The sequence below is a fragment of the Staurois parvus genome, unplaced genomic scaffold, assembly GCF_062004578.1.
Source record: "Staurois parvus isolate SC_StPar_1 unplaced genomic scaffold, SC_StPar_1.0 ptg000445l, whole genome shotgun sequence".
Lineage (NCBI taxonomy): Eukaryota > Metazoa > Chordata > Amphibia > Anura > Ranidae > Staurois > Staurois parvus.
Window position 1 is genome coordinate 1,468,627 of NW_028318241.1, and position 18,136 is coordinate 1,486,762.

Below are 18,136 nucleotides of genomic sequence, written 5' to 3' on the forward strand. Positions count from 1 at the left end.
ACTATTCAGCTAACAAACAGATGCAGCCACTGTTCGAATATTCTAACAGCTGCAGGCTGTCAAAGTAGAGTGCATTAGCTGGCAGGTTTGTCCATCCATGTTGTTTTGCATGGATTTGAAATTAATGGATTTCTCTTGTCCAAACCCATGAATCTTAAAGTGTAAGGCCAGCTTACGTTGTTGAGGCTGACAGCATTCCTGGCAATCAATTAGGTAGACAGGAGTTTTTCAACCTGGCAATCAATTAGGTAGACAGGAGTTTTTCAACTTTTTTATGATTGCTAAAACTAAGATGAATGAGCTGCAAAGAGAAAAAAAAAAATATGATCGTACACTCATACAATGTTCTAAAACTCAAAGTTTAATGAAATATTCTTTATTAATCCAAAAACATATTGACATTAAGTCCCAAAGACAATCAGTATTTCTTACCAATTATAAAAAAGTGCAGGGAGACTAGGATCATTGCACACCAAGGTGGTGCTCTATCGAGACTGAAGCTTGGCGCACATCCCCACATTTTTATACTACACAACAGACTTCCTCTCCTTTGCACCTGGCAGGTGACCAGAGTGGTGGAAGATTCAGGTTTTAATGGCTAACTCCAGCTTTACCAAGATGTCACTCCTGTATGTAGCGTGTAACATGTTGCTAAAAAACTCTCCCACAACCAAAGCAGCCCCTCTACGACAGCATGTGGGGGTGCTTCTCCCCTGCAGTCACTGTCACTTTTCAATGTGGCGTGGCTGTGCAGGACTCCACCCAAACAGCCACCTCATTAATTCACAGAGATCTTTGAATGAATAAACCAACTGTCAGTGACAGACACTTGTAGTTGTCAACAGAATGTGAGTGTGGCAGTCAGCAGTCATAGTCCATTGATGCTTCCTCCAGCTTTTTTTTTTTCTAAAAATAATAAACGCCACACTTACCTGCTCTGTGCAATAGTTTTGCACAGAGCAGCCCAACCTTCCTCTTCTGGGGTCCCCCGCTAGTGTTCTCGGCTCATCTTCAGCAAATGCCCCATAGGAAACCGCTTCCTGGGGGGGGCAACTGGGGCAGGCTCAGTCCAGAGCTGTGGTGCCTGTGTCTATAGATATTATCATAGAATTTGATTGACAGCTGCAAGAGCCACTGGTCACGCAGCTAACATTCTGCCCTGTGAGGAGGGAGAGAGCTGCTGCTCTTGGACACAGTGCTGGTTTGAGATCAGGCTCAGGTAAGTACTAGGGGGATGGGGGGCAGATCCTGATCCTGAAGTTCAAAGCTTTTAGGCTGTCCGTTATGTCTAATCTTCTATAATCGCATAACTTTTTAGAATATTTAATTTAATTTGATAATTAGAAATATTAGAAAACCATGGAGTGGGTGAAATCAAACGTTGGTCACTTTTATGCTTTGTATGGCTTTCCTATTAGATATATCACAGTATGTGCTGGTGATTTCTTTTGGTCACAGTGGTGCACTATTGGAGAAGTGTTGCTTGGCACTACAGCGCTCAGCATAGAATTAACAGCAGGGTTAGCGGTTTCAGAAGGCGTTAATTGCCCTAAAGTTGACCATACAGCATACAATTTTCTTGTTCAATTTCCGTTAGTTTTACCTACAACTATATAGTGCAAGGGCCTGCCTGATTGCATACAAACCCAGCAATTTAAAAAAAAAACCTATTATATTCCTCGAATGCCAGGATTGCAAACTGTTACATATGCTTCCATCCTCAATCAAACCATCAAATGGCTGGTGTCATAACTGATCACATGTGCAGCATCATGTCAGTTGCAGATCAAACAGAAGACGCTTCCTTGGCTGTAAAAGTCAGGATATAATTCCACTTTAAAGGCTCGCTCACACTAGAATGCAGTGCGGGAGAGCCACGTTCCGTATGGATTACCGCATTCTGATCGTATTGTGATCGTAATGCAGCTCTCCCGTACCACATTCTGATCACAATGCCTATGCGATCTGCTGCAATGGTCAGTTAAAGTTAACGCCACCCCGAACGCAGGTTGCAAATGCATTGCGTTTACCCACACCAAACCACATGGTACAAAGTACCATGCGATGCCGTTGCCGTGCGTTTAAAAAAAAAATAAAAAATAGTGCATGAGCTACTTTTAGTGGTGTGATTTCATCCCATTCAAAGGAATAGTCATGAAATTGCACCGCATGTGCGATTCATATCAGGACATACTGCGAACCGGCCCTAAGGCTTTCAGCAGTTCGGCCTTCACAAATTCAGTGTATTTTAAATACTTATTTTTAATGTTTTACATAGCTATACCTGCAAAAGGGACCAGGATGAAGTGATCTAACAGAACCTAATTTTTTTACTAAAGTTCCACTTTAACTGTTTTTGATCTGAGGTGTGTAATTTCCTGTTATTTGAATGACTTTGAAAATGGCTCGATAACATCAAATAGTTCCGTTTTCCAGCAATTTCTTCTGTCTCTGAGCTTAACTTATAAGTCACTAGTAGGGAAAATATTTGTGGGTGGATTGTTACCCTGAATGACAAGCTCAGCACTGGAAGCTGTTGGAGCTTATTGAGAGAATAAAGCTGATTCGGTAGGGACCAAATTAATTTCCATCCCCCTATGGCCATTGCCGCTCAACAGAAGTGGATCTAACAATCGACTTCTTATGAACCGGAATGTAGGAACATTTTCATTTGATCAGCAGCTGCAGCCAAATGACTACATCATGTGCGATGTGTGGGATCTTTCTCTGTCTACACTCCTCACATACTATGGATATGATGATAGACTCCTGCCCAGCCAGCACCCATTGCAGGAATTTCCAGATGGACGTACAGGATCTTGACTGGAGACCTTACGTTTTATGAAGTTACCAAGTTACTATATCTTAGGTCTGCTATGGAGGTTGGGTTAAAGAATTTCCAAAAAAGAAGAGCTTCAGTCCTTAAGTCAGCTGCTACAAATACTGTAGCTGCTGACTTTTATTATAAGGACACTCACCTGTCCAAGGATCCAGCATTGTCCTCACCTGAGCCGATTCTTCAATGGGTTTCAGGTCCAAGTGCCAGCATCTTAACTAAGGGAAACCATCTATGAAGCTGCAAGACTGCCCCATGCACAAGCCGTGCTACGCTTTGTAAATGGTCCCACAGTCTTCTGGGACCTGTGATGTGTCTCAGATGGCTGCAGGCAAAGTAGGGGATACATTTTCACTTGGATCACCTAGGCAAGCCAGGCAGATATCAGATCAGGTATCTGTCAAAACCAGGTACTCACGCCACCTCCCCCCCCCAAAAGAGCAGAAAGTCCCCTTTTGGATGATGTTCCGCTTTAAGTAAAGAGCTGTAAAATTATAGGTTAAACTTTTATGAACGGGAAAAAAGCCTGTGGTCTTGTTCAAATTAAATGCTTAAACCATTGAAGGCCAACAGGAAGAAGCAAGAGGTCCTATGTGGAAGTGATCCGTTATGCATCCCAAGAGGTGGCCTTTCCAAAGGAATAAACTGAATTGTTTAAGCATTTGTGCAGGGGGACTGGCCATAGGAGTGCTATGAATTGTGTCAGCTCTCCTATTCTGAAAAAACATCAGTGTTTAAAGACCGCAAAGACTTCTATGAACTGCATATGATGGCAGACAAAATTGTGTAGAAGTAATATAATGAAAATGAGGGCTGCTCAGATATCCATCGCTCTGCTAATAAAATACATTTCGCATCTTTAACTTACTGTTAAAAATGACCCAATACAAAAACTCAAACCAAGAATTGTAATCTGTAACACATTACAAAAGAAAGCACACAACTCTTAGCTTAAGCTTTACTCATTCCATAACAAGCTCAATAATGAAAAGATTTTGATGGTATCAATATTGTACGTTGTTGCTTTCAGTAGAATTAGTAAAAGGAAATTTGTTGCATAATAAGAAAACACGATCCTGTCTTCCAGCAGTTTTGGCTACTTTTTCTGCGGGTTCCAGGAGCCGGGCTCAAATGTGCCAGCTGTACTAGTTGGTTCTTCAGAGGTGGTGGGTTTGCCATAAACTGGAGTGGAGGCGTGTCCTTTAATCTGTGTTTTCATTGGCTTGCTGAGAAGTCCCTTGGCTTCTATACCTTGCAGATGTTTTTCCTGCTCGATAAGAACCTGTGCTTTGGCAGTTACTTCTCGTCTTACTTGTTCATTCCTGAGGATTTCCTGATATGAAAACAATATCTAATTAAACATTTCAGATACATGCATGAAGATAAAATTACATTTATATTTTAAATTAAGGAATGCTGGTAACTGGGTAGTTTAAAGTGAACCTCCGTGTGGATACAAATTTACATGATTTCATGTTGTGTACTCTAGTATTCATCATTTGATTTACAAGTTGCAGTAGTAGTCTTTCCACCTTGTATAAAATAAAAAAAGTATAAGCACTTAGAGCTAGAAAATAAATCTGAAAGAAAACAGATTATATTTTCTCTAGGTAAAGAAACTTATTGTTTTCCTGAAACAAATATTTGAGTATCCAAAGAAATTTTAAAGTAGACCTGTCAGTAAAAATGTCTGGCAAGGACACATCCTGCCATGCCACCAAAAAAATAACTTGCCAATATTGATTAGTTAAACCTGCTAGTGATTTTCTTTTCTATTAATGTTCCATTTTATTCCCATTTCAAAATCACAAAAATAAGCAATAGTGAAAGTTTAGAGGTTGGCTGAAAGGTTTAGTTCAGTAGTATGGTATTCTATTGTATATTTTTTTATAACAGAAGTATTTATTATAGGTACTTGTATAGCGCTGTCAATTTATGTAGTGCTTTACATATATATTGTACATTCCCATCAGTCCCTAACCCTCAAGGGACGTACAATCTAAGGTCCTTACCTCACATTAATACATACACATACTAGGGCCAGTTTAGACAGGAGCCAATTAGCCTACCAGCATGTCTTTGGAGTGTGGGAGGAAACCGGAGTACCCGGAGGAAACCCACGCAGGCACAGGGAGAACATGCAAACTCCAGGCAGGTGGTGCTATGGTTGGGATTCGAACCAATGACCCTAGTACTGCCAGGCAGAAGTGCTAACCACCTAGCCACTGTGCTGCCTGTACATTGCTATTTAAAAAAACTAAATCAGGAAGGAAACAATCAGATCACAAATGTCAGAATAATTCAAACGTATTACTACTAATCTATTACAGTAGATGTGTGTGATATGTCATAAATGTGCCAACATTGTTGGGGGAGTGCTCTTGTACAGTACATCCACACAATACAGCACATTCCTAAAGAGTGGTACAACCAAATTTGCATACAAATGGTATTGCTGCTATCAATGTGATTCTTTTTGGAGGCATTAGGAGATGATTCTGAAATCTTTGTCCAGTGCAAAAAAAAAAAAAAAAAGATTGCTTACCCTACTGCAAAATAATGAACTTCATAAAACAACCCGATCTACAGTTGTTCTTTTTCATAGTCATGGAACAAAAAATCCTACATTTCATGCATGTTCACAAAATGCAACTTTCTGTAACCAAAACACCTTTGAGAAAAAGCTGAGGCTTAGTAGGAATGGGGCAAGGATTCACATCAAACTGAGCTTGGCAAAAGTCTGTTATATCATATTTATTTAAAGTAAGTAAAATTCCACTTATCCTTCACACCTCTATGTAGGAGTGATCCCTGGGCAGTGGTTCACCAGGGTGGAACTGGCACTTTAACAAAGTCTTCATTTCATTTATTAAATTGGCAGGATTCATATTTGTGACAGTGAAAGGAGCCAGATTAGTCCTTCCAAAGCATATAGTTTGCAACCTCAACCTAACTCCATGAGGCTCCAGTTTTTTTTTTACTAGTGTCCCTAGATGATGGACCCCCTTTGTGAAGATTTCTATTTTTCACAAGTTTTCCTTCTTGGTTCGACTGACCTGTCTATCTACCCTGGCTGGGAGCAGCAACATAGATAAGGTGTACGGGTTCCTGGTCATATTCCATATTTTTTGGATTATTGCCAGGACATGTATTCCCTGGGCCACTGATCCCTCTTCTGTTCCTCACAGGATGATCCCTCTAAGGGTTTCTTACCACCTCTTCCACCTGGCTGGGTGTTTATTTAATGTTATTTTATGTTTCTTCTTCCAGGGCTTCTGCTCCCAGGGAAGAAGTCCCTCTTTATATACGTGTACCCATTTGCAGTTCTTGGATTCATTACAGCATCTAACATTGGTCCTTCACAAGAGCCGTCTGTTTTTCTGTTCCTGTTTTCAAACCGTTTTTTGGGGTTTTTTTTTTGACAATTAGCTATTTGTGCCTCTGCTGATCCCTACTTTGGCTCCAATGTGCTTGTGCTGTCGTCTGTGTTGGGGTCCATTGACTCTTCCTCTTCTTCCTATGGGCCTGTTATTGAAAATTTGCCTGTGTTGTTGCCCATCCCGCAGTTTATTGCTTGGGGGTGTCCCATGGTCTAAAAATGAACTCCTGTGTCCTGTACTGTACAAATAGGATACAGAAATTTGAATGTACTGTACCGGTAAAAATTCTTGGAGTAAAACAAAAACATGCAAGTCCCTACCCTCTTCGTCTGATATCTCTTAATTACTTGCTAAAAAAAAACTGGAGCGTCATTGAGTGGGCAGGGTCATATATGTACACTAGGGGCAGTTCCCAGAAAAGCTTTTGCCAGTGTCCATTCACCTGAAGGTAGCGTCATATAACCCAGGCTCTAAGACTGAATTCCTGTGTCCTGAACTATACTCCCAGATATGGAATTTGCAGCTATGTTAACATTTATATTTTTCAGGCACTCCCATTGAAGCCCTTGGGGCTAAAACCATCCAAATCTGCTTGTAAAGAATCTCATGTACTTTTTCAAGAGACAAGCATCAAGCAACAGGCACCTGAGTGCTCCAATGTGAACAGTCATCATTTAAAACAATGACATTTTTAACACCGAGCATTTTGTAGCTTCAAGCTACAAAACATTCAGAAGTGAATTGGGTCTACGACAACTTATTGGCAGAATATACAAACATAAAACTTAAAAAAAGAGACACACGTCACACCTAACTCTGCCTTATGCATTTATTCTAATACATCACACTAGATGAAACACATCCAGGTTGGTTTACTAAAACTGAAGAGTGCAAAAATCTGGTGCAGCTGTGCATAGAAACCAATCGGGCTGCAGGTTTTTTTTTTTGTCAAAGCTTAATTGAACAAGCTGAAGTTAGAAGCTGACTGGCTACCATATACTCTCTACTACACAGTGTTAATCTGTTAGGTTTAAGATAATTATTGACACGTTCAATTACCATTCCACAAGTTACTGCATATATGTTCTAAAGGACCAATAAAGTATCCACCTGCCAATGAAAAAGTCTCTAAAATGATTCTCAGTGTGATCCACTGTGCAAAACAGCGCTGATTAAACTGTGTTCTTCAGCAAAGTGCTGTAGTGCTCCACTCGCCACCTGAATATCACCACCTACCACAGGTAAGTCATATAACAGTAGACTTCAAACAGAGGATTCCCCATCCACAGCAAGCCTGGAGCATTCACCTTTTAACTCATCAATGTTGGAGTACACCCACAGGTAAGATATATGGAAGACAAAGGAAATCCGCCATAGTGTAAAACAATTTCATTTTATTAAAAACCAAAAGTCTGCAGTAATACCTACTCACATTCAACATGATATAACCTTGATGCAAGGAATAGCACTAAGGCATTAGTAATCCATCATTATTATTCCATCTCCTCCATTATACAAGCCTTCATACAATCATAGCAACTTAACACTGTTAGGTGTTCCCGAGTGTACAGCGGCTTCATTTGTGGGTGTTTTCTGCGTGATGACGTCACTTCTGGTTACGCCCTGACGTATTTCGTCACCCTGACGTTATTGATTGGTTACCATACACAGCTGCACCAGATTTTGTACTGTCCAGTTTTAGTAAATCAACCCAATTGGATGACGTTAACTGACAATGTAATGTATATTTTATTACTTTTTTATATGCTCTGCTAAAAAAATTTTTTTTTACACTTTTTGGAGCTTGCGCTTTGCTATTCTATAAACTTTGGTCTTCCAGCATCACTGGACTGCTTAGGGAGTATGGCGAGCAGGAGCTTTGAAGCCCTTGCAGGCCTGGAAACTTGGTAGGGAGGATTAGGATATAAACAGCATAATCTGATTGCTTGCTGTGAGGAACACAGACAGTTCAGAAACATTCATACCATTGGATCTTTAAAGTATTGGTGAACATGAGAACTCATAAGGGAAAGTCATATGATATTTCTCCATTTTTACCAATTTTCCTAACTGTCCACATGAGACTGAATCTTCCTAAAACTTTGTGACTAGTATTCTATTTGCTACACATAAATATGTCTATTTCTCATTTTAAAAGTCCACCCAGTGATGGCAATGATCTGCCAATTACAGCAAAGCTCTAAGGACTTTACAAAGCAATTTGTTGCTTATGACAGCAGTAAAATACAGTAGGGAGACCAGTCTACATTGTGATTGAAAGAATCCAAACACATTTCGCGTTTTAATTATTATAATTGATCAAAGGTTTTTTGCTTCGAAATTGAATTTGAAAAAAATTAGGGCTGACATTGATTTGGCAACTGTTTACATTTCAACTGGCAGAAGCACAAAAAAAAGCGGCTTTTTCTATCAGCCTCTCTTGGATGCTCTTTGCTGTTCTGAGCAGAACCCCCGCTGTGGCCTAACTGTAACTTGCTAGTTTTGGATAGATCAAAGCATATTATGATGGGCATAAAGGTAGTTGTAGTTCCATAAAACTTTGTATGAAGATCTTCCAAGCTGCTGCAACAGCAATCCTCTGGAGCGCAAGCATGGCACACTCCCAGCCAGCAAAGTCCATGAACACTGTAACAGAAGCGGCACAACTAATAATTGACTTCACTTTAAATTAAAGGGTAACTCCACTTTCATGGGAAAAAAAACAGCAAATAAAAATATAGCATATACTGTACATCTGCAACACAAGTCATGTTGCAATTGGATGTTATTAAAAATTACCTTTTCTTTTCAGTAGGCAAGACTGTAATCTTCTGTAAAATATAATTCAATATGGCAACCTGGTGGTGTTCTGTACATAGATGGTGTACGGAATGCCCCCCAGAAACATCATTTCCCAGAAGTCTGCGCTAAGATAAAAGTCAGATTTCGGGCATCCCCTGCAACAAAAACTGCATTTTTGGTGAGATATTCCCAAAGGGAAATCACATCTAAAAGGATGCAGACCCTGCCACTTTCCTCATTAAAGCCCTGCAAGTGCAGCAGCTGAGTTTTATTTATAAAATCACTCCCAAAACAAATTCTCATACATACTCAATAACAAAAAGGTAGGAATCTGCAACAGTTTCCAGGAAAACGTCGTCTGATGAGCATAAGCATGGTCATCTGATCGAGTGCGACAAAAGGACATTGCGAAGGATTGTGACCCGGAATAAGAAAAGAACTGCTGCAAAAATGCCTTCAGAGCTCAATCTCAGTCTTCAAAGAAATTGAAGAGGAAAGGCAATTTTGAATAACATTCAATTTCCATGTCTTATGTCGCAATTGTATATTCTATACATTTTTTATTTGCTATTTTTTCCCATGAAAGTGGAGTTACCCTTTAAGTTCCTTCATACCAAACATGTCCTAATGGAGCTGGCTTTGTGCACAGTATTACAGTCATTCTGGAGCAGACAAGGGTCTTCCCCAAACTGTCTTCTACACTTGTCAAAAATCTCTTTGTATGCTGTAGCTTTAACAGCGCCCGTCACTGCAAACACCTAAAATCAATATGGAGTTACATACTTTTGGCCATAAAGTGTATATCATTAGAGAACTATTAGCGCTCCCATTGCTGACCTCCTAAATTTGCTCCTAGTTTAGGAAGTTCTTGTTATGAGGTGACAAGTGTGCTCCTGGACAGTCACATGCTCCCCTGATTGAAGTCATTTTCAGAAGGTAGTAAAGGACAACGTGCAGCTAACATTGCAAATGCATGTAGACATGAATTTGCAGAAAGAGGCTAGAGAACATCAAGATCAATGAAATGCAAAAAAAAAAAAAAAAAAGATAGCCAGTGATTTATAAAAAAAAAAAAATATATATATATATATCTAATTTTAATTCTAACTTCATACTTGTTACCAGTCAGTGGCTCAAATGATCAAAGCTAGAGATGAGCGAATTATTCAAAAATTCGATTCGGCTGATTCGCCGAATTTGAGGAAGAAATTCGATTCGATGCGAATTTATTCGCTGCGAATTTAACTTATAAAAAGGGTTTCTAGGCTTCAGAGAGCCTTTATATTAGTGCAGAACACTGTACCTTTAATTTAAATGCCCTTGGAGATGAGGAAGGAGAAGGAGAAGGATGAGAAGAAGGAGAAGGATGAGAAGAAGGAGAAGGATGAGAAGAAGGAGAAGGATGAGAAGAAGGAGAAGGATGAGAAGAAGGAGAAGGATGAGAAGAAGAAGGATGAGAAGAAGGAGAAGGATGAGAAGAAGGAGAAGGATGAGAAGAAGGAGAAGGATGAGAAGAAGGAGAAGGAGAAGGAGAAGGATGAGAAGAAGGAGAAGGATGAGAAGAAGGAGAAGGATGAGAAGGAGAAGGATGAGAAGAAGGAGAAGGATGAGAAGGAGAAGAAGGATGAGAAGAAGGAGAAGGATGAGAAGAAGGAGAAGGATGAGAAGAAGGAGAAGGATGAGAAGAAGGATGAGAAGAAGGAGAAGGATGAGAAGAAGGATGAGAAGAAGGAGAAGGATGAGAAGAAGGAGAAGGATGAGAAGAAGAAGAAGGATGAGAAGAAGAAGAAGGATGAGAAGAAGAAGAAGAAGGATGAGAAGAAGAAGAAGAAGGATGAGAAGAAGAAGAAGGATGAGAAGAAGAAGAAGGATGAGAAGAAGGATGAGAAGAAGGAGAATTCCAAGCCGGCAAAAAGTGTATCTGCAGAGCTCCGCTATTTCTTAGCGGAGCTCTGCAGATACACTTAGCGGAGCTCTGCAGATACACTTTTTGCCGGCTTGGAATTCTTCTTATTTTCATCCTACTTCCTCTTCTTCATCCTCATCCTCTTCTTCTTCTGAGGATGAGGATGAAGAAGAAGAAGAAGAGGAAGTAGGATGAAAATAAGAAGAATTCCAAGCCGGCAAAAAGTGTATCTGCAGAGCTCCTCTATTTCTGACAGATACACTTTTTCCCGGCTTGGAATTCTTCTTATTTTCATCCTACTTCTTCTTCATCATCATCCTCATCCTCTTCTTCTTCCGAGGATGAGGATGAAGAAGAAACAAATAGATACAATGTTTCAACCGCTGTAAATGTGAATGTCAGAGAACTGTCAGAAATAGCGGAGCTCTGCAGATACACTTAGCGGAGCTCTGCAGATACATTTTTTGCCGGCTTGGAATTCTTCTTATTTTCATCCTACTTCTTCTTCTTCTTCATCCTCATCCTCAGAAGAAGAAGAAGAGGATGAGGATGAAGAAGAAGAAGTAGGATGAAAATAAGAAGAATTCCAAGCCGGCAAAAAGTGTATCTGCAGAGCTCCGCTAAGTGTATCTGCAGAGCTCCGCTATTTCTGACAGTACCGCTGTAAATGTGAATGTCAGAGAACTGTCAGAAATAGAGGAGCTCTGCAGATACACTTTTTGCCGGCTTGGAATTCTTCTTATTTTCATCCTACTTCTTCTTCATCCTCATCCTCAGAAGAAGAATGAAAAGAAGAAGAAGAAGAATGAAAAGAAGAAGAATGAAAAGAAGAATGAAAAGATTCTTCTTCTTTTCATTCTTCTCATTCTTCTTCTCATTCTTCTTCTTCTCATTCTTCTTCTTCTCATTCTTCTTCTTCTCATTCTTCTTCTTCTCATTCTTCTTCTTCTCATTCTTCTTCTTCTCATTCTTCTTCTCTTCATTCTTCTTCTCTTCATTCTTCTTCTCATTCTTCTTCTCATTCCTCTTCTCATTCTTCTTTTCATTCTTCTTTTCATTCTTCTTCTCATTCTTCTTTTCATTCTTCTCATTCTTCTTTTCATTCTTCTCATTCTTCTTTTCATTCTTCTCATTCTTCTTCTTCTTCTTTTCATTCTTCTTATTCTTCTTTTCATTCTTCTTCTTCTTTTCATTCTTCTTTTCATTCTTCTTCTCATGAAGAAGAAGAAGAAGAATGAAAAGAAGAATGAAAAGAAGAAGAAGAATGAAAAGAAGAAGAAGAATGAAAAGAAGAAGAAGAAGAATGAAAAGAAGAATGAAAAGAAGAAGAAGAATGAAAAGAAGAATGAGAAGAATGAAAAGAAGAATGAAAAGAAGAAGAAGAATGAAAAGAAGAAGAAGAATGAAAAGAAGAAGAAGAAGAATGAAAAGAAGAAGAATGAAAAGAAAAAAGAAGAATGAAAAGAAGAATGAAAAGAATGAGAAGAATGAGAAGGAAAAGAAGAAGAAGAAGAATGAAAAGAAGAAGAAGAATGAAAAGAAGAAGAAGAATGAAAAGAAAAAGAATGAAAAGAAGAAGAATGAAAAGAAGAAGAAGAAGAATGAAAAGAAGAAGAAGAATGAAAAGAAGAAGAATGAAAAGAAGAAGAATGAAAAGAAAAGAAGAAGAATGAAAAGAAGAAGAATGAAAAGAAAAAAGAAGAATGAAAAGAAGAATGAAAAGAATGAGAAGAATGAAAAGAAGAAGAAGAATGAAAAGAAGAAGAAGAATGAAAAGAAGAAGAAGAATGAAAAGAAGAAGAAGAATGAAAAGAAGAATGAGAAGAATGAGAAGAATGAAAAGAAGAAGAATGAAAAGAAGACTAAGAAGAATGAAAAGAATGAGAAGAATGAAAAGAAGAATGAAAAGAAGAAGAAGAATGAAAAGAAGAATGAGAAGAATGAAAAGAATGAAAAGAAGAATGAAAAGAATGAGAAGAATGACAAGAAGAATGAGAAGAATGAAAAGAAGAATGAAAAGAAGAAGAAGAATGAAAAGAAGAATGAGAAGAATGAAAAGAAGAAGAAGAATGAAAAGGAGAATAAAAAGATTCTTCTTCTTTTCATTCTTCTTTTCATTCTTCTTCGTCTTTTCATTCTTCTTCTTCTTTTCATTCTTCTTTTCATTCTTCTCATTCTTCTTTTCATGAAGAAGAAAAGAAGAATGAGAAGAATGAAAAGAAGAAGAAGAAGAATGAAAAGAAGAATGAGAAGAAGAATGAAAAGAAGAATGAAAAGAAGAATGAGAATGAAAAGAAGAATGAAAAGAAGAATGAGAAGGAAAAGAAGAATGAAAAGAAGAAGAAGAATGAAAAGAAGAATGAAAAGAAGAAGAATGAAAAGAAGAAGAAGAATGAAAAGAAAAAGAAGAAGAATGAAGAGAAGAAGAATGAAAAGAAGAAGAGGAAGAATGAAAAGAAGAAGAAGAATGAAAAGAAGAATGAGAAGAATGAAAAGAAGAATGAGAAGAATGAAAAGAAGAAGAATGAAAAGAAGAAGAAGAAGAATGAAAAGAAGAAGAAGAAGAATGAAGAGAAGAAGAAGAAGAATGAAGAGAAGAAGAAGAAGAATGAAGAGAAGAAGAAGAATGAAAAGAAGAATGAAAAGAAGAAGAAGAAGAATGAAAAGAAGAAGAATGAAAAGAAGAATGAGAAGAATGAAAAGATTCTTCTTCTTTTCATTCTTCTCTTCTTCTTCTTTTCATTCTTCTCATTCTTCTTTTCATTCTTCTCATTCTTCTTCTTCTTTTCATAAAGAAGAATGAGAAGAATGAAAAGAATGAAAAGGATGAGAAGAATGAAAAGAAGAAGAAGAATGAAAAGAAGAATGAAAAGAAGAATGAAAAGAAGAAGAAGAATGAAAAGAAGAAGAAGAAGAATGAAAAGAAGAATGAGAAGAATGAAAAGAAGAATGAGAAGAATGAAAAGAAGAATGAGAAGAATGAAAAGAAGAAGAATGAAAAGAAGAAGAAGAATGAAAAGGTGAAGAAGAAGAATGAAAAGAAGAAGAAGAATGAAAAGAAGAAGAAGAATGAAAAGAAGAATGAAAAGAAGAAGAAGAAGAATGAAAAGAAGAAGAATGAAAAGAAGAATGAGAAGAATGAAAAGATTCTTCTTCTTTTCATTCTTCTCTTCTTCTTCTTTTCATTCTTCTCATTCTTCTTTTCATTCTTCTCATTCTTCTTCTTCTTTTCATTCTTCTCATTCTTCTTTTCATAAAGAAGAATGAGAAGAATGAAAAGAATGAAAAGGATGAGAAGAATGAAAAGAAGAAGAAGAATGAAAAGAAGAATGAAAAGAAGAATGAAAAGAAGAAGAAGAATGAAAAGAAGAAGAAGAAGAATGAAAAGAAGAAGGAGAAAAATGAAAAGAAGAAGGAGAAGAATGAAAAGAAGAAGAATGAAAAGAAGAAGAATGAAAAGAATGAAAATAAGAAGAATGAAAAGAAGAATGAAAAGAAGTAGAAGAATGAAAAGAAGAATGAAAAGATTCTTCTTCTTCTTTTCATTCTTCTTCTTTTCATTCTTCTTTTCATTCTTCTCATTCTTCTTTTCATTCTTCTCATTCTTCTTTTCATTCTTCTTCTTTTCATTCTTTTCATTCTTCTTCTTCTCATTCTTCTTCTCATTCTTCTCATTCTTCTTTTCATGAAGAAGAAAAGAAGAATGAGAAGAATGAAAAGAAGAATGAGAAGAAGAATGAAAAGAAGAATGAAAAGAAGAAAAGAAGAATGAGAAGAATGAAAAGAAGAATGAAAAGAAGAAGTATTCCAGTACAGCAAAAAGTGTATCTGCAGAGAGCTCCGCTATTTCTGACAGTTCTCTGACAGTTCCTTCACATTTACAGCGGTTGAAACATTGTATCTGTTTCCGAATAAAAACATCTGTATCCTAAATGGAAACAAATAGATACAATGTTTCAACCGCCGTACATGTGAAGGAACGGTCAGAGAACTGTCAGAAATAGCGGAGCTCTCTGCAGGGACACTTTTGCCGGCTGATCGGGAAAAATCCGATTCGCGCACCCGAAGTATGCTAATATTCGGATTCGCCGCGAATCGAATTTTTCCTGAAATTCGAAACGAATTCCACTTCACCTGGTTCGATTCGCTCATCTCTAATCAAAGCCATAGGGTTAGCATATTCAGAAGGAAAGGTCAGTAACAGCTGCCTTCATTAAACAGTAAATGCATTATGAAGAACAGGTTGATACTTTGGTGGGAAAATGTTCCTAATCAAGCTCCTTTTCCTACCTAATGGACATAAACTCAAAAATGAAAATTCACTCTGTTAAAGGGAATATCTACAAATGTAAATTGTGCCTGATCAGTAAACTCAAAGACTTACCTTGGGTCTTTATGCCCTCCTGAGAAAGCAGTGCATTTCCTGATGTGAGTGTGCCTAGGCACTCCTGTAACTACAGCCTCATAGCTGTAAATCTGTGTTGTGAGATCTAAGGCACTGCTGCCTCTGACGGCTAGTCTCAGGAGATTTGGTGATGGCACTAGTGTGCTGCTCACTGTTCTTGCTGTAGAGGAATAAGTACTTTGAGACTTGCCCTGTAGGCATCTACTTCACTCATTCTGTTGATCTGTATTGTCTGCACCTCTTCAGTTGCTTCTAACCCAGCCTTGTCCCCAGCCCAATTCATAGCACACTCTAGAACAAACAAAAAAAAAAAAAAAAAAAAAAAAACTTGCACCATTTTTTGCCAACAAATGCCATGCATAACTGTTGTTTAGCTATTTGATTGACATCTCTCCTAGCCAATGGGTTGTGATCCTCCTTGACCGGATATGTCCATTTAGACAGCTCAGTATGGGCGTGTATCCATGCTCCCGTTGACATAATTTATGCCGAAACCCGTAGGGCGGATCTGGATACATGCTAATGAGCATGTGCGAAGGAGTAGTGGCCATCTTTGAACGTGGAATTGCATGTTGCTGTACAATGAGATATGCTGTGTTACTTCTGAACGTTTGGAAGTGCTTAGACTTAATACATTTCTTTTTATGGGTGGTTGCACGCTATGTGGAGTGTCTCTTATCAAATGTGCACTGGTCCTGCTGAGCCAATTCCCAGTGGTTTCTTGCAAGTTGTGGATGTAAATGGTGATAATTGATAGCAAAATTCCTGGTGTCTCTGTGGATTGGGGGGCGGCTTGAGAGAGCACCCTTTCCCAGGCGGAATTTCACTATGTGCATGTGACCACTCTTATATGGAGAGTCGCATTTATTGGGTAAGCCTTGTGTGTGACCAATGACACTTGGGAGACCTTACAAGTGTTTGATGGTGATGGCCTGAGTAGCTCATCCTATTTTTTTATTTTCTCATCATGGCTTGTGGGATTCTTTTCATTCTTAGTGTATTTTCCAGTGTTTATGCCTCTATTTGAATTCATGGATTTAACACCTTCCTGCCCAGCCTATAGCAGATTGACGGCTGGGATGGGACACTCGCCCTTGTGACTGGGCATCATATGATGTCCTGGGAAAAGCAGCCATTCGCGCAGTGGCACGATCTGTCACCAGCTGTGCCCCCGGGACATAGCCGATGACATATCACTACACTGGCCCGTTGCCAGTGTCATGTGACCGATGTGACCAATCACAGCAGATCACATGTTGATTGTATACAATGGATGGCTTACTGTCATGCCATTCATTGTAAACAATTGTAATTGATCAAAGCAGTCGCATGGTGCAGACAGGGCCAATCACAGCCCATCTGTACCATGTGATGAGCTTTGCCCAATCACAGCTAATCATAACAAAAGACTGAATTAATCAGGTTCATTCAGTAACAAATGATTGCAAATATCGATGCAATACATTGGTATTAGCAATCATGATGTGTAAAAAAAGAAAAATCCTGATCACTTGCCCAGAGTAGTACAATTTTACTATGGTAACATTGTATTGCTTTGGTCGCAGTGCGTTGGGGGAAAAAAAAAAAAAGGAAAAGAAAAAAATAATGTAATAGAAAATAAAAAAAATTGAAAAATTAAGAAAAATTTTATCATTTTTTACATACTGTCACCAGTCAGTGTCCCTGATCACCAACACACCAGTTATATAATCACGCTGTACTGGACTGGTGACATGTAAAAAAAAAAATAAAATAAAATTGTGATTTTGTTTTATTTTTATTTCTACATTTTTCAAAGATTGTAACAAAAAAAATTACAATCTCCAAAAAACTCACCATGCCTCTTACTAAATACCTTGGACTGTCTAGTTTCCAAAAATGGGTAATTTGAGGGGTATTTGTACTAAGCTTGCGTTTTCGGACCTCAGGAAATGAGATTAGCCGTCAGTACATTGATTGATCGATTGTCAGAATTGTACAGACTAAATAATATACACTAATTTGGGGTATTTTCACCAAAGAAATGTAGCAGAATACATTTTGACCTATAATTTATGAAAAAAATTGATTTGCAAAATATTATAACAAAAACATATAAAAAGGATTTCTTTTTCAAAAGTTTTAGGTTTTTGTTTATTTAGCAAAAAATAAAAAACTCAGTGGTGATTAAATACCACCAAAAAAAAAAGCTCTATTTGTGTGAAAAAAATGATAAATTTATTTTATGGGTACAGTGTTGTATGACCACGCAATTGTCAAACTGCGACAACACTGACAGCTGAAAATTGGCATGGGCAGGAAGGGGGTAAAGTGCCCAGTATAGAGGTGGTTAAGCACGTTGTTGATTTATGTTTTTGTATATTATCACCATATCACAAATTATGTAAAGCATTTTGATTTCACCTATTGCTGTTAACAATAAACATTGGGGATAAGGCCAGGGTCACGTTGGAGATAAAGCCAGGGTCACGTTGGAGATAAGGCCAGGGTCACGTTGGAGATAAGGCCAGGGTCACGTTGGAGATAAGGCCAGGGTCACGTTGGAGATAAGGCCAGGGTCACCTTGGAGATAAGGCCAGGGTCACCTTGGAGATAAGGCCAGGGTCACACTGGAGATAAGGCCAGGGTCACACTGGAGATAAGGCCAGGGTCACACTGGAGATAAGGCCAGGGTCACACTGGAGATAAGGCCAGGGTCACATTGGAAACAAGGCCAGGATCACATTGGAGATAAGGCCAGGGTCACACAGGGGATAAGGCCAGGGTCACACTGGGGATAAGCCCAGGGTCACACTGGGGATAAGCCC

At 38.3% G+C, this 18,136-nt stretch overlaps 1 protein-coding gene across 2 annotated transcripts in view; it reads right to left on the reverse strand.

The window, feature by feature from the left end:
• Positions 1 to 340: 340 nt before the first annotated feature.
• NDUFAF2 (NADH:ubiquinone oxidoreductase complex assembly factor 2) overlaps positions 341 to 18,136 on the reverse strand; it is a 133,445-nt gene continuing 115,649 nt past the window's right edge. For both annotated transcript variants that reach the window (XM_089688051.1, XM_089688050.1), the window contains one exon: positions 341 to 4,169. In XM_089688051.1, the coding sequence (XP_089544177.1) occupies positions 3,933 to 4,169 (237 nt within the window). In that variant the 3' untranslated portion in view covers positions 341 to 3,932. The remainder of the gene's footprint in view (positions 4,170 to 18,136) is intronic.